Here is a 12,672-nt window from a genome sequence, read left to right on the forward strand (position 1 = left end):
GATTGCTTGAATTTTTTGATGGCCCTATAATTGAGTGTGCATTGCTCCAACTCCTTCTACTCTGAAGTGGATTCCTTTACATCATGCGACCATGTATAATTTTTACTACAAAAAAACATAGAAATGTGTATCAACAATATAATAATAAATACCACATCATACATCAAAGATTAAGATTTACCTTAGGACTACTACAGGAATCCTACAAGTATTCCCGCTTCTCTTTTTTCACATGTTCACCTTGTTGAGCGGCCCTTTCCATCGTATCTTAGAGACTAATGAATGACAAAAAAATCTCAAGATCATCCATTACAAAAAACATAAACTTTGCATGGGCCTTCTCTAATTTTAAGAAATTGAGGCTAATTTTGTGTAGACTTTGGGGGACAAGTGCATTCAATAAGCTACTTTTGACTAGGACTCTCTAGTATTTTTTTAGGGCCATGTATGAGGTGGTCACCCTAGAGGTCCCGTTCTCTCTCTAGCTCTTTGAAAGGAAAACTTCCATCCCTTTTCCATGCCACATCATCAAAGACGTGCATAAACCCAAGCTAAGGAATTACTTTTTTCAAAAATCCTATTTTGACATAATTTCTACTTAAGAGTTATTTGCAACCTATATACATATCAAAAAAATCATTTCTGCACCATTTTTTTACCGGGCTTGAAGGTGAAATCAAGCGGGTGGATTGCATGCTGGTGAGCCGCTGAGGATCTGGCCATAAATGAGAAGAAGATCAGCAAGTTGCGGGGCTGGCCGGGTACAAAACAGAAAAGGCTGGGGTCGCCATAAGGAGAGAGGGCCGAAAGTTGTAATTGGAGTCAAGTGCAACGAAAAGAGTTGGAGATTGCGTCTGGAGGCCAGGTGTGCAAGGCCGCAAGAGAGTTTGGAAGCCGTATGTAGTTGGTGGCTGCCAAGGGAAGAAAAGGGAGGACCATCGACTATAAATAGTGCTATGTACAATACTTGTCCAAGGAGAGCTAAGAAGGGAGTGCTACCCTAGGAGAGCATTGTTGCAAAAGGAGGATGCGAGTTGCATATGAGGTGTTGAGAGCATGATTACAAGGTATGGTAGCCAGGGCCGAGAGACTATCCTGTGGGTTTTATTGGGGGTTGTGGTTGGTAAAGGCACATAGCCACCAGGTCGTAAAGGGAGAGGGCAGTCACATAGCATGGAAGTGGTCGCCAAGTGATGCCATCATTGTATTTCGATAATTTTTATGTGATGCATAGTGTGCTTGTAGTTGTCTTGAGTGGTTTGAATTCAATTGTGATTTCCCTCTAATCTCCAGCACTAAGTGTGTGGTAGCGTTCGCTCCGGACAGGTTGTGTGTGTGTGCAGAGAGGGAGGGAGGGAATGATTGAGTGAGCTATTTTGTGTGTGGTTGAGACGTGTGTCGCCTCCCTATGTGAGTGCATTTACAGATTGGGGATTTGTATGCATCTAGTGGTTTCGGGATATGATGGCTTGTTGATGGGTTTATTGGACTGAAGTGCTCATGTGGGAGTGCGGGTAGTAGTGATTGCTTGTAGGCGAGTCCATGGTGTGAAGGTTGGCAGATAGTATGCGTGTGTACGTGATTCTGTGTGGTTACGGGTGCCGGATATTTACGTGGGCTATAGAGAGGCAGTGTATTGTGTACCGGGAGTTTTCCCCATTTCCCCCTTCCCATCAGTGGTGCCCCCACGGAGGATCTACTAATTTCTCCTCAATGAAGTTGTAAAGCCTAAAGATGATGCATGATATTGACTTGGTGCTTGCTGGAAAAGAAGAGGTTGCGGATTGGTTTTCCGATCTAGATCTATACCTGTTGCAGTTGAGAATTAGTGGACATCAAACCAAATAAAAGGCCCTACCATCGGTTCTACAAGGACGAGCCAAAGCCTGGTTTGAAGGATTGAAGATTGCAGATCGTCAATCACTAAGCGAGATTCGCAAACAGTTTGTTGAAGCTTTTCAGAAGCGGGTTTCTCCATCGGACTTGGGTGAACATTGAGCAAGGGAAAGCAGGATGTTAGTGAAGATTTTGCTTTGTTTTTGCGTAAATTTGAATCTATTTAGGAGGGACTAGCTGCTATTACATGTGTGCGAAATGGAGATTATTTCAAGCGAGAGAAGTTTCTAGCCTGCTTGCATCCGCAAATCAAAGAGAAGGTTGAGTTCGGTGGTGCAGAGGACTATGAGCAAATGGTTTGCTTGGCAAACGCAAAGATCAGGAAAGCAAAGAAGAAGCTGGAGATGGGTTTGTTGAAGCCGGCAGACTATGGATACAGCTCGACAATGGAGTTGCGTCATGCCATGAAGCCAAAGGGGAGTTCAAGCGTCAAAGAGGGACTAGCTGCTTTTACATGTGTGTGAAATGGAGATTATTTCAAGCGAGGGAAGTTTCTAGCTTGCTTGCATCCGAAAATCAAAGAGAAGGTTGAGTTCGGTGGTGTAGAGGACTATGAGCAAATGGTTTTCTTGGCAAAGGCAAAGAGCAGGAAAGCAAAGAAGAAGCTGAAGATAGGTTTGTTGAAGCCGACAGACTATGGATATAGCTCGACAATGGAGTTGCGTCATGCCATGAAGCCAAAGGGGAGTTCAAGCGTCAAAGAGGTAGCTACTTTGCCAGTGGTAAGCCATTCTCGTCATTCATTTCAGTTTGTACCTCCAATTTGATGTGCTGCTATACAAGAGTTTGTTAGCCCGGCCACCAGCACGGATATAGTGTTGGTCAAAGCGTACATGCATGAAGAATCATAGGAAGCTATGGATCAGAGCTCACATGACAAGTTTTACAATGTTGCCAAAGCAATGGTAGAAGTTGTACCGGAAGAAGCTAGCGAGAGGGTTGGGCAACCTTGCCCTACTGATCGTGTTGAAGAGCGGCAGTGCATTCCACAAGGTGTTGATGATGTCGACCTATCAAAAAATGAGGTAATAGATCATGGATTTCTCTTTTTCTTAGCAGATGATATGGTCGTACAAGAAGGCCTTGAAGAACAGGTTAGTGTCCAACCAAAGGTGGTCAAGCAATCCAATTTTCTCTCGCATGAAGTGGTTGAAGATAAAGTATCAAAAGCTATGGCAGACAGGGATTTGCATAGTGAATCAGCTATAGAAGGTATGCATAGTGAATCAGGTATTCGAAGGACCTACAATAGAAGGTATGCTTGAAAAACAGGTAGGCTTGGTTCTCCAAGAAGATGTGCCATTGGAAGACAGGTTGCCAAAGGTTTGTACCATGCTGTTAGTGTTCATGTTTCTGACAGTTGCTTTACAAGCGGTTCTGCATTTTTTGCAAAGTTTTTTGGATGCAGATTATGGTATAGAGAACTCTCTATCAAGTAAGAGCATCATGATGTATGGTGCAGATGCTTCATAGGTGGGTGAATAGACTACTTTTGTGTATCGAGAAAACTTGTGGATCCATGTTGTCAAGGGTCAGCTACATGCATGGTTGGCTTATAGATTTACTAGAGCGAAGCGGGGATGGTTTGTATATGTTTTACAGCGGGGTGGTACTGCTCAAAACCATCCCTTTGACCCAGGAGGGGCCTATACTGCGCTTGGGGAAGCTCGGGGCTCTCCATTCAATCCGGGGGGTTTATGCAGCTAATAAGATCTCCCTCTCTATCTATCTATACAGTTGTACATACTACATATAGCTTCTTATTATGCTATCATGTTCTCGCTTCTTATCCAGTTTTCTAATATCTAAGTAATACTGTGGTTGAGCATGAATGCTCAACGAGGGGTTGGGCAATGATGCTACGGCTGAGGATGGCCGAGCAACGGAAGTGTCAACAACAGGTACATGGAGGTGTGCAGGTTGATGGGAGAGTGATGATGCATTTGATAGGTGCAGATTGGAACAAGTGGGACTATGGTGTGTATGCAAGATTCGGCATCTTGTTGGTCAAGTTGTGTATTTTGAGCTCTATTGGTTGATGTGCTTCAAGGTTATCAACACATGGAGGTGACATGTTATGTATGCAATATGAATGCTCCATTTTGCTGAACTAAAGGTTTTTTTAATACCAGAAGGCACTTGTCCAATGGGGAATTATGGGAGCACAAGGTGGTCGACGATCGTGTTGGTTGTCACAACTCCTGCAGGAGAAGATCTCCTCATCTGGGAACCATTTTTACTTTGTGGAGCGGGCTTTGTTGATATGTGTCCATGTGGCCTTCTCAATGGAATCATTATTCAAATTGATAGAGCAACCTTACATTGCATTTCCTGACGTGTGAAGCGGAACTAAGGAAGGTTTTTTATTTAAGCAAAGCTTAAAATGAACAGGAAAAAAAAATGAGCAGTTGACGCCACTACAGATAGCGGGTGGCCGAGAGTGGAAGTAGGAGGGAAACCGCGTAAGCTGCAGGTCCAGAGTTGCATGGAGGAGAGGTGGGCTGCCTGGTAGCGAGCAGGGCCAGTAGGGGCTGCATGAAGAGGGAGGTCCTAGGTGCATAACGGGGAGTTGCAGGGCAGCGCTAAAGGAGGGCGGCCAGCCTTGCATGACATGGTGTGGTGCAACTTACAAGGCAGGTCGACAATAGGGGGAGAGATCAGAGGAGGAGGGTCACCGACCTGCTAGAGGAGCTAGGGGAAGCTCCTGTGTTGCAGAAAGATCTCATCACGGGCTAACAAAATCAATTAGGGGAGGAGGATGTTGCTAGAGATAACACATAATGAGAACAGATGAGGAGCACTCCGGGCTTGCAATCAAGCCGGTGGATTGCATGCTGGTAAGGCGGTGAGGATCTGGCCATAAACGAGAAGAAGATGAGCAAGTTGCAGGGCTGGCTGGGTACAAAAGAGAAAAGGCTGGGTCGCGATAAGGAGAGAGAGTTGAAAGCTCTAATTGGATTCAAGTGCAACGAAACGAGTTGGAGATTGCCTCTTGTGGCAAGGTGTGCAAGGCCGCAAGAGAGTTTGGAAGCCGTATGCAGTTGGAGGTCATCAAGGGAAGAAAAGGGAGGACCATCGACTGTAAATAGTGCTACAGTTAATTGGCCAAGGAGAGCTAAAAAGGGTGTGCTACCCTAGGAGAGCGCTGTTGCAAAAGAAGGATGTGAGTCGCATATGAGGTGCCGAGAGCATGACTACAGGGTATGGTAGCCAGGGCCGAGAGGCTATCGTGTGGGTTTTATTGGGGGCTGCAGTTGGTGAAGGCACATAGCCACCAGGTTGTAAAGGGAGAGGGCAGTCACATAGCATGAAAGTGGTTGCCAAGTGATGCCATCGTTGTATTTCGATACTTTTTATGTTATGCATAGTGTGCTTCTAGTTGTCTTGAGTGGTTTGATTTCAATTGTCGTTTCCCTCTAATCTCGAGCAGTGAGTTCGGCTGCGGACAGGTTGTGTGTGTGTGTGTGCAGAGAGGGACGGAGGGAATGAGTGAGTGAGCTATTTTGTGTGTGGTGGAGGCATGTGTCGCCTCCCTGTGTGAGTGCATTTATAGATTGGGGAGTTGTATGCATCTAGTGGTGTCAGGATATGATGGTTTGTTGATGGGTTTATTGGACTGAAGTGCTCATGTGTGAGTGCGGGTAGTCATGATTGCTTGTAGGTCAGTCCATGGTTTGAAGGTTGGCACATAGTATGCGTGTGTACGTGATTTTGTGTGGTTAGGGGTGCTGGATATTTACCTAGGCTATAGAGAGGTAGTGTATTGTGTGCCGGGAGTTGTTCCCATTTCCCCCTTCCCAATGCCGAGAGGAGAAGTATGGGTACAAGCATGGAATTGTGGCCCTTTTGACCCAGTTGCTGTGCAGGAGGAGGGAGAGGATATTCACTAGCAGGCATTACCATGAGGATCTTCTTGATATAGTCTTACTTAGTCATCTTGATACAGTCTTCTTGGTACAACCTTTTTTGTAGCTGTGGTCTTCTTGATATAGTCTTACTTAGTGATTGTTTGCATGTACATTTTTATAGTGCTTATATTTATGGTTTTGTATTCCGTTTGCGATTATGATTGTGGTATGACAATTAGGTTATGGTTATGGTTTTGCAATCATGGTATGGCATAGAGGTTGTGGTCATGGTTTGGCAATCAAGTTATAGTTATGGTTTTGCAATCATGATATGGTTAGGGTTTAGCACTCAAGTTATGGTTATGGTTTTGCAATGATGGTATGGCAATCATGTGATGATTATGGTTTGGCAATCAGATTATGGTTGTGGTTATTGGTTTTCAATGATGGTATGGTTGTTATGATTATGGTATGACAAGCAAGTTATGGTAATGGTTATGTTATAGGAAGTGGGTTATGTTTATGGTTTTGCAGTTTTCGAATCATGTTTTAATTATGGCTATAAATTTTTTAATGTCGTTGTGTCTATGGTTTGGGAGTCGCTGTTATGGTTATGCTTTTGAGAACTTTTCATGATTAAGCCTTTGAATTTGAGGTTTTGTTCTTTTTACAGTTTTGCTAATCTGTATACACTCGCTCTTTAGCGTCAACTTGTAGGTGGAGTGCGGTTGCTTGTGCACTCTTCCTTTAGGCAGAGAGGGTTGTTTTCTGTTGCTACAGTACATGCAACATCAATTCCCAGCCCTCTCTATCCAAAAAAATATTTTGCAGGTTTGGTTGTTAGTACAGAATTCGGTACATGCACCGGGATGGGCCTCGAAACAATTGTCGAAATATTAAAAAAAATACCGTTGCATGTTACCGCGTGTGTATTGATGCATGTAACAACGTGCATTTCGACAATTTTTGGACCGATACATGTACCGACGACACGATACTGACGTGTATTCCGATGCTTATTCCAACGCATTTTACTTTTAAAAGAAGCTTTGTCTCGTCGATATCTGCACCGTACTGTAAGGTAACCATGGAGGGCTATGCTGCCACCATGCATAGAGGAGGGTTGGGCTTTCTTAAGGTGAACTCATAAAAAAGATGGACCGATTTTCGTACCTGAGCATTGTCAATAAGTAGGTTGTAACTTTTCATAAGTACTTCCACGATCTTTACACTCATTATCTTCTGTAGTCTTGTATTTTTTTTTTCCAAGATGATTTTCTATCCTAAGTAATCATCACACATTGAGTCATAGGACTCACGTTTTACCACTTCATTTAAAATCTTATTTTGAACTCCACGTAAGTAATTTTACTAACTAAATATAGAATAGCTTTAGGTATTTAGAGCATTCATAATCTCAATGTTGAACTCTTGCATTAGGGAATATACTCTAGACAAGGCCACATGAGCTTGGTTCACCATCTTATTAGAGACCAAGAAAAGGGAAAGGATGCCATAACAATTCTCACACTTAACTAAGCAGCCCCCCCCTCCCCCCCCACCTCGTCACTAAATGACACCTCCCCTGGGAGGTGGGATCAATGGCCCACAGTAGGCGTCACGAGGCGGGTGCAATCCGGGCCATTCGATCGACATTTAAACTAGGTGTGAACTAAGCGTGAACTCGGAGATATGTGCACAACATCAAATTTGGTGTGAACTCGGCGTGAACACGGTGTGAACTAGGTGTGAACTGGGGAGGGCGTGCACACCACACCAAATTTGGTGTGAACTAGGTGTAAACCTGTCCGGGACGCCGTGATCTATAAACTTATCTCACACACACCTTTCAACGAGCACGCGTTAGCCTAGTGGTTAGAGTCAATCCTGTGGGGGAGAGGATAGTGGGTTCAAGTCCCGGATCTGAGAAAGTGAGAATCTTTTGCATTCCGTATGCAATCCAACGATCACGATCAACCGATGATCGTGAGCCATTGATCCCATCTCCAAATGAAGGTGTCAATTAGTGACGAGGCCCCCCCACTCCCCCCCCCCCCCCCCCCCCCCCCCAAAAAAAAACAAACAAAACACACAAACAAGACAATTAAGAGGAAGAACTTAAAAAGAGGAGAAATCTAACATAGTAGGAACAATCTCAAGAGACAAAGATCTATCGAAGAAGTGTGTGTGTGTGTGTGTGAGAGAGAGAGAGAGAGAGAGAGAGAGCGCACAATTTTAATGTAAGGAACAATCAAGGGACATCAATCAAAATAAAGTGCAGGAACTGCTATTCTTGAGAGCCCGCAAAAAAAACGCCCTAGCCTGAGCTAACGAGAGTTACTGGTCATGAAAAGGTTCCGACGATGTGATGTCTTTATGATGCTTCCGAGGGGCAAGACACAGGCTCTGCAAGAAAGCTTTGATGAGAGAATGGGGTTTTCGTCGGTCGCGGCGCAGTTCGGGACGTGGTGATGGATTAGCACTACCGTCCGCCGCAGCGGCTACTGCCGGCCGGGAGCTGCAGATTTCATGATGATGATGAGGACCTTCTAACTTCTGTGGTTCATCGAGAACCATCCTGGAGCTGAACTTGCGTGCCACATAGAACGGTACCATGCGATAGCCATATCCACCACCTCCTCTTACAAGTTGTTGGCTGCTTGACGATGAGCGAATCGAATCCTGGGGCTCCTGCATCTTCATGACCTGCACCTCCCGGCCGCCCTCCCCTTCAGTCCCCACATCATCCTCCTCTATCTCTGCGTTACTCTCCATCTCTACTCTTCAACACAAAACTCTTGCTCCTTTTGCCCTCACACATTTATCCCAATTTTCTCATTGAGTTCCGCAATCTTTTACCCGGCTCTATAAAAACTAATGCTTTCCACGTGTCGACGTTTTTGCTTTTTGCTTTTTACTTTTTGCAACTCGCATTAGGCCTTTTGTTGCTGGTTACCATTTCTTTTTCCTTTTGCATTCCGAAGATTGTTTATTTTTGCGAAGGTTACTACCGACATCAAGTGTAATCTCTCTCTCTCTCTCTCTCTCTCTCTCTCTCACACACACACACACACACACACACATTCTCATAATAACCTTTTAACAAACTTAGAATATAGCTTTATAACTTTCTACCTACTCTCATTAAACTGAGATATCATCTTATCTTATCTTATATCTATATTAAAAATAGAAGGTCAACCTCCACGTGGCTACAAATGCCCGTCTCTTGCAGTTACAAGGTGCTCAGCCGCCGACGTGGATCCCCCACCCTGTGGTGGCCAGCAGTCCACATGGAGGGGCCTCCAGCTTGAGCGAGTGTGAGTGGCAGGCGCAGCCCAAGAGTGGCAGGCGCTTGCCTTGGGTTGCGGGCAAGAAGAACAGCATGAGTGGGTAGTGCGCAAAGCGAGCCTGAGTGGGAAACTTACCTTGGGTTGCGGGTAAGAAAACCCTTGAGTTGCGGATCGGGCTCAAGAAGCCTTAAGAGGTTATATAAACCCACCACCTCTCACTTGAGGTTTCTTTACAGCCCAAACGACGCGCCGATGCCGAGAATGGTTGCCCGCAATGCGTCAGCTCTCTCTCTCTCTCTCTCTCTCTCTCTCTCTCTCTCTCTCTCTCTCTCTCTCAGGTAGCTATGTCGCAACCTAGGCCTGGAGAGACTTGCAGAAATATAGAATCCTCAAACCCGTTTTGTGTGTGTGTGTGTGTGTGTTTTTAGTGAGTTTCCTTCATCCGGCAGTTGTGCCCTGCACTCCGGGCGCATATTGATCAAAGAGGGGGGGGCCACAGCCGCACCCTACGAGAGCATGAAGGTGGCGCACAGCAGGACCCTCTCGAAGGGCAGAGAGAGAGAGAGAGAGAAAGAGAGGGTGGCGCATGCAGTTTCACACCGCATGGAGCAGGAGGCCAAGGCGGTCCAGCCGGCCCTGTTGTTGCTACCGCCTCACTCAATCCCAACTCCTACCCTCTGCAAGTGAGCTGCCAGCGTTAATGGAGGAGGGGGCCACAGCCGCACCCTGCAAGTGAGCTGCCAGCGTTAATGGAGGAGGGGGCCACAGCCGCACCCTGCAAGTGAGCTGCGAGCGTTAATGGAGGAGGGGGCCATAGCTGCACCCTGCGAGAGCATGAGGGTGGCGCACAGCAGGACCCTCTGGAAGGGCAAAGAGAGAGAGAGAGAGAGAGAGAGAGAGAGAGAGAGAGAGAGAGAGAGAGAGAGAGAGCATGGAGGAGGAGGCCAGGGCGGTCCTGCATGGGCCACAGCAGCTGCACCCTGCAATAGCATGAGGGTGGCGCACAGCTCCAAGGGCATGAGAGAGAGAGAGAGAGAGAGAGAGAGAGAGAGAGAGAGAGAGAGAGAGCATGGGCGCATAGCAGGACCAGTGCTCAAATTTTTTTTTTTGAAAAATTTGGCAAGCCTACATCTGTGAAACAACAGAGGTAAATTGACAAAATTTGAAGGTTTTTACACCAAAAATTACACTTTTTCTTTCAAAATTTTGTAGGTTTTCTTGCTTTTAAATATAAAATTTGGAGGTAAATTTTAAAATTTGTAGGTGGGATTACACTAAACCTAGGTTTTTTCCGAGCACTGAGCTGCAGGACCCTCTCGAAGAGCATGCTATAGAGAGAGAGAGAGACACACACACACACTTGATTCAAACCAAATCATGTATGCTCTGGCCAGTGTGCCCTGTGACCATGATGACATTGAGCACTGCACGAGAGAGAGAGAGAGAGAGAGGCCGCCGGAGGCGGCCGGCCATACTAGTGTTGTAAAGATTCATTGATTAGTACTGCACCATTAAAATCTACCTACATGCAAAGCATTGCCTACCATGTGTTGATTTTCATGTCATGTTTTATCCACACATATCATTTTCATTCTCATAAACACACACACATAGATGCATGCTTATATAAGGACATTCTCAATAGAAATGTTGGTGACACTAGCTTGCTCACGAATACTAGTTAACATTCTCGGATAGTTGTTACTTGGGTATATTTGAGGGAAAGTCATAGGAGGTTGCTCGTCGCAATGAATATATATGATCAAAAGTATTTAGGATTAAACGAGTGTACCATTTACAATGGATACCATAAATTTACCCTCTATCTTACACCTCAAGCATTGAGTTGCATGCTTATTCTGCACATTTAGAAAAAAAAAGGAAATATTCAATGGACAAAAGTAGTGGATGCCATGTATATTGTATGAGAGATGACGTAAATACTTATTCTATTGTTGGTACAAGTGCTCCTCTCGTTAGTGAAGAGAGTATATAGGCAAGCTCATGGAGAATGATCATGGTTTTATAATAGTTTTTGAAATGCATGTTATATACTTAAAGATTACTTATTTTTATAGGACTTGTTATACTAAAACGTAGTGTTTGAAGGATTTATGAACCTGTGCAATATATGCATGGCAAGAATGTTTTTGGTAATGTGCTAGCATGAAATCTCATATGAAGATCTGTTATAAGATGGCATATTTTGAATTTTTGAAAAAACGTCTCAAGAATAGACAAGATGTTGCCATATTTTATATCATATATGTGGTCATTGCATATATATCCTAAGATATAAAGGAATGGTTTCTGTGCGATTCTAGGGGCGATGCCCCTCGTAGAGTGGAGTGCTACACTAACACGACGAGAGAGGAATGACGAAAAGAGAGAAGAACGAAACAGTCACTTGGTGCAATCTCCTCCCATGCAAGAGTGAGCATTTTTCTCTTGCACATTTTTATAATTTATACATTTCTTGAATGTTCAAATTGAATACATACTTGCCATCCGAACATAAATAGATATAGCTCATAAAGAGCACTTAAATAATAAAATGTCCATAAATGTGATATCCTTTCGCATAAGCTATACATTGAGCAATATTTTGCCACATGTCAACTATTGTCAACATATATTTATCAATTTTTATTACATACCTCTCCATTAGAAAGCAAATATCCTCAATTTCTAAGTTACCTGCAAACCATACTTGTCAAAAATAGTTAAATATGTAACATTTAATGGTCTAGTAACTTGTGTGTAGCCGAAAATAACATAGACATAGTGAGAATTTCATTAAGAATAGATTCCTAATGAGCATAGCAAGAGTGCTTGGTTGGAGAGAGCAATGAAAGCATAACACCTCGTTATATAGGCATGAGCAGTATTTCAAAAAGAGAGAGAAACTAAGCTATTGACAACAGTTGAGGACCCAATTTACATGGAACCGGTGTCCCCTCCAAAAGGCTTTGTTTTATAGGTTTCCCCATCAAGGGAGACATTTTACAACACAATAATTTGTGTTCCTTCAATAACTTACGAGTGCAATGAAGATGGAAGCTTCAAGCACCAAGCTTACACGTGAAAAACACCACGTCAATTCCCTCACGGTCTCAGACCCAAGACCTCACAAGTAGATCTAGAGGAAGAAGAAGTATTCGTACGAGAAAGAACTATTTCTCCTCACATAATCACTCTTAATAGCTTAGCATAGCTTAGTAATTAGCATCGTAGAGGAGATTAGCATGCATTGGACATTGGCTCTTGGTTGGATTTGCATCACAAATCCAAGAGTTGTTGGTGTAGGCCTTCCTTCTCACAAGCTTGGAGTAGATGATCAGCTTTCCATTAAAGCTTGAGAAGGAGATAGTCTTCTTTACTTCACACATAAGCTTGTGTGAGTGTGTGTGCCACAATGCCTTGCAAAAATCAGTCCCCCTCTTTCTCACTTGGTCGACCCCTCTTGCTATTTCCTCTTGTTGCCCGTCATTGGCTCATGCCAAGCTTAGCCAATAGGAAATAAGAGGTCAAATGGAGAGCCTTGTGACAAGTGTCCCTCTTTCCTCTTTAGTGGGAGCTTAGCTAATTCAAATATTACATTTAAATCCCCATTGGACCTTTTTCCCTTCTGGCCA

At 44.1% G+C, this 12,672-nt stretch overlaps 1 protein-coding gene across 1 annotated transcript; it reads right to left on the minus strand.

Moving 5' to 3' along the window:
* Positions 1-7,967: 7,967 nt before the first annotated feature.
* LOC147453122 (uncharacterized) lies at positions 7,968-8,546 on the minus strand. Its single transcript, XM_086519092.1, has one exon. The coding sequence runs from the start codon at positions 8,517-8,519 to the stop codon at positions 8,082-8,084; it is 438 nt and encodes a 145-aa protein (XP_086375218.1). The 5' UTR covers positions 8,520-8,546; the 3' UTR covers positions 7,968-8,081.
* Positions 8,547-12,672: the final 4,126 nt, after the last annotated feature.

The sequence above is a fragment of the Adiantum capillus-veneris genome, chromosome 8, assembly GCF_014529385.1.
Source record: "Adiantum capillus-veneris isolate H3 chromosome 8, ASM1452938v2, whole genome shotgun sequence".
Classification (NCBI taxonomy): Eukaryota; Viridiplantae; Streptophyta; class Polypodiopsida; order Polypodiales; family Pteridaceae; genus Adiantum; species Adiantum capillus-veneris.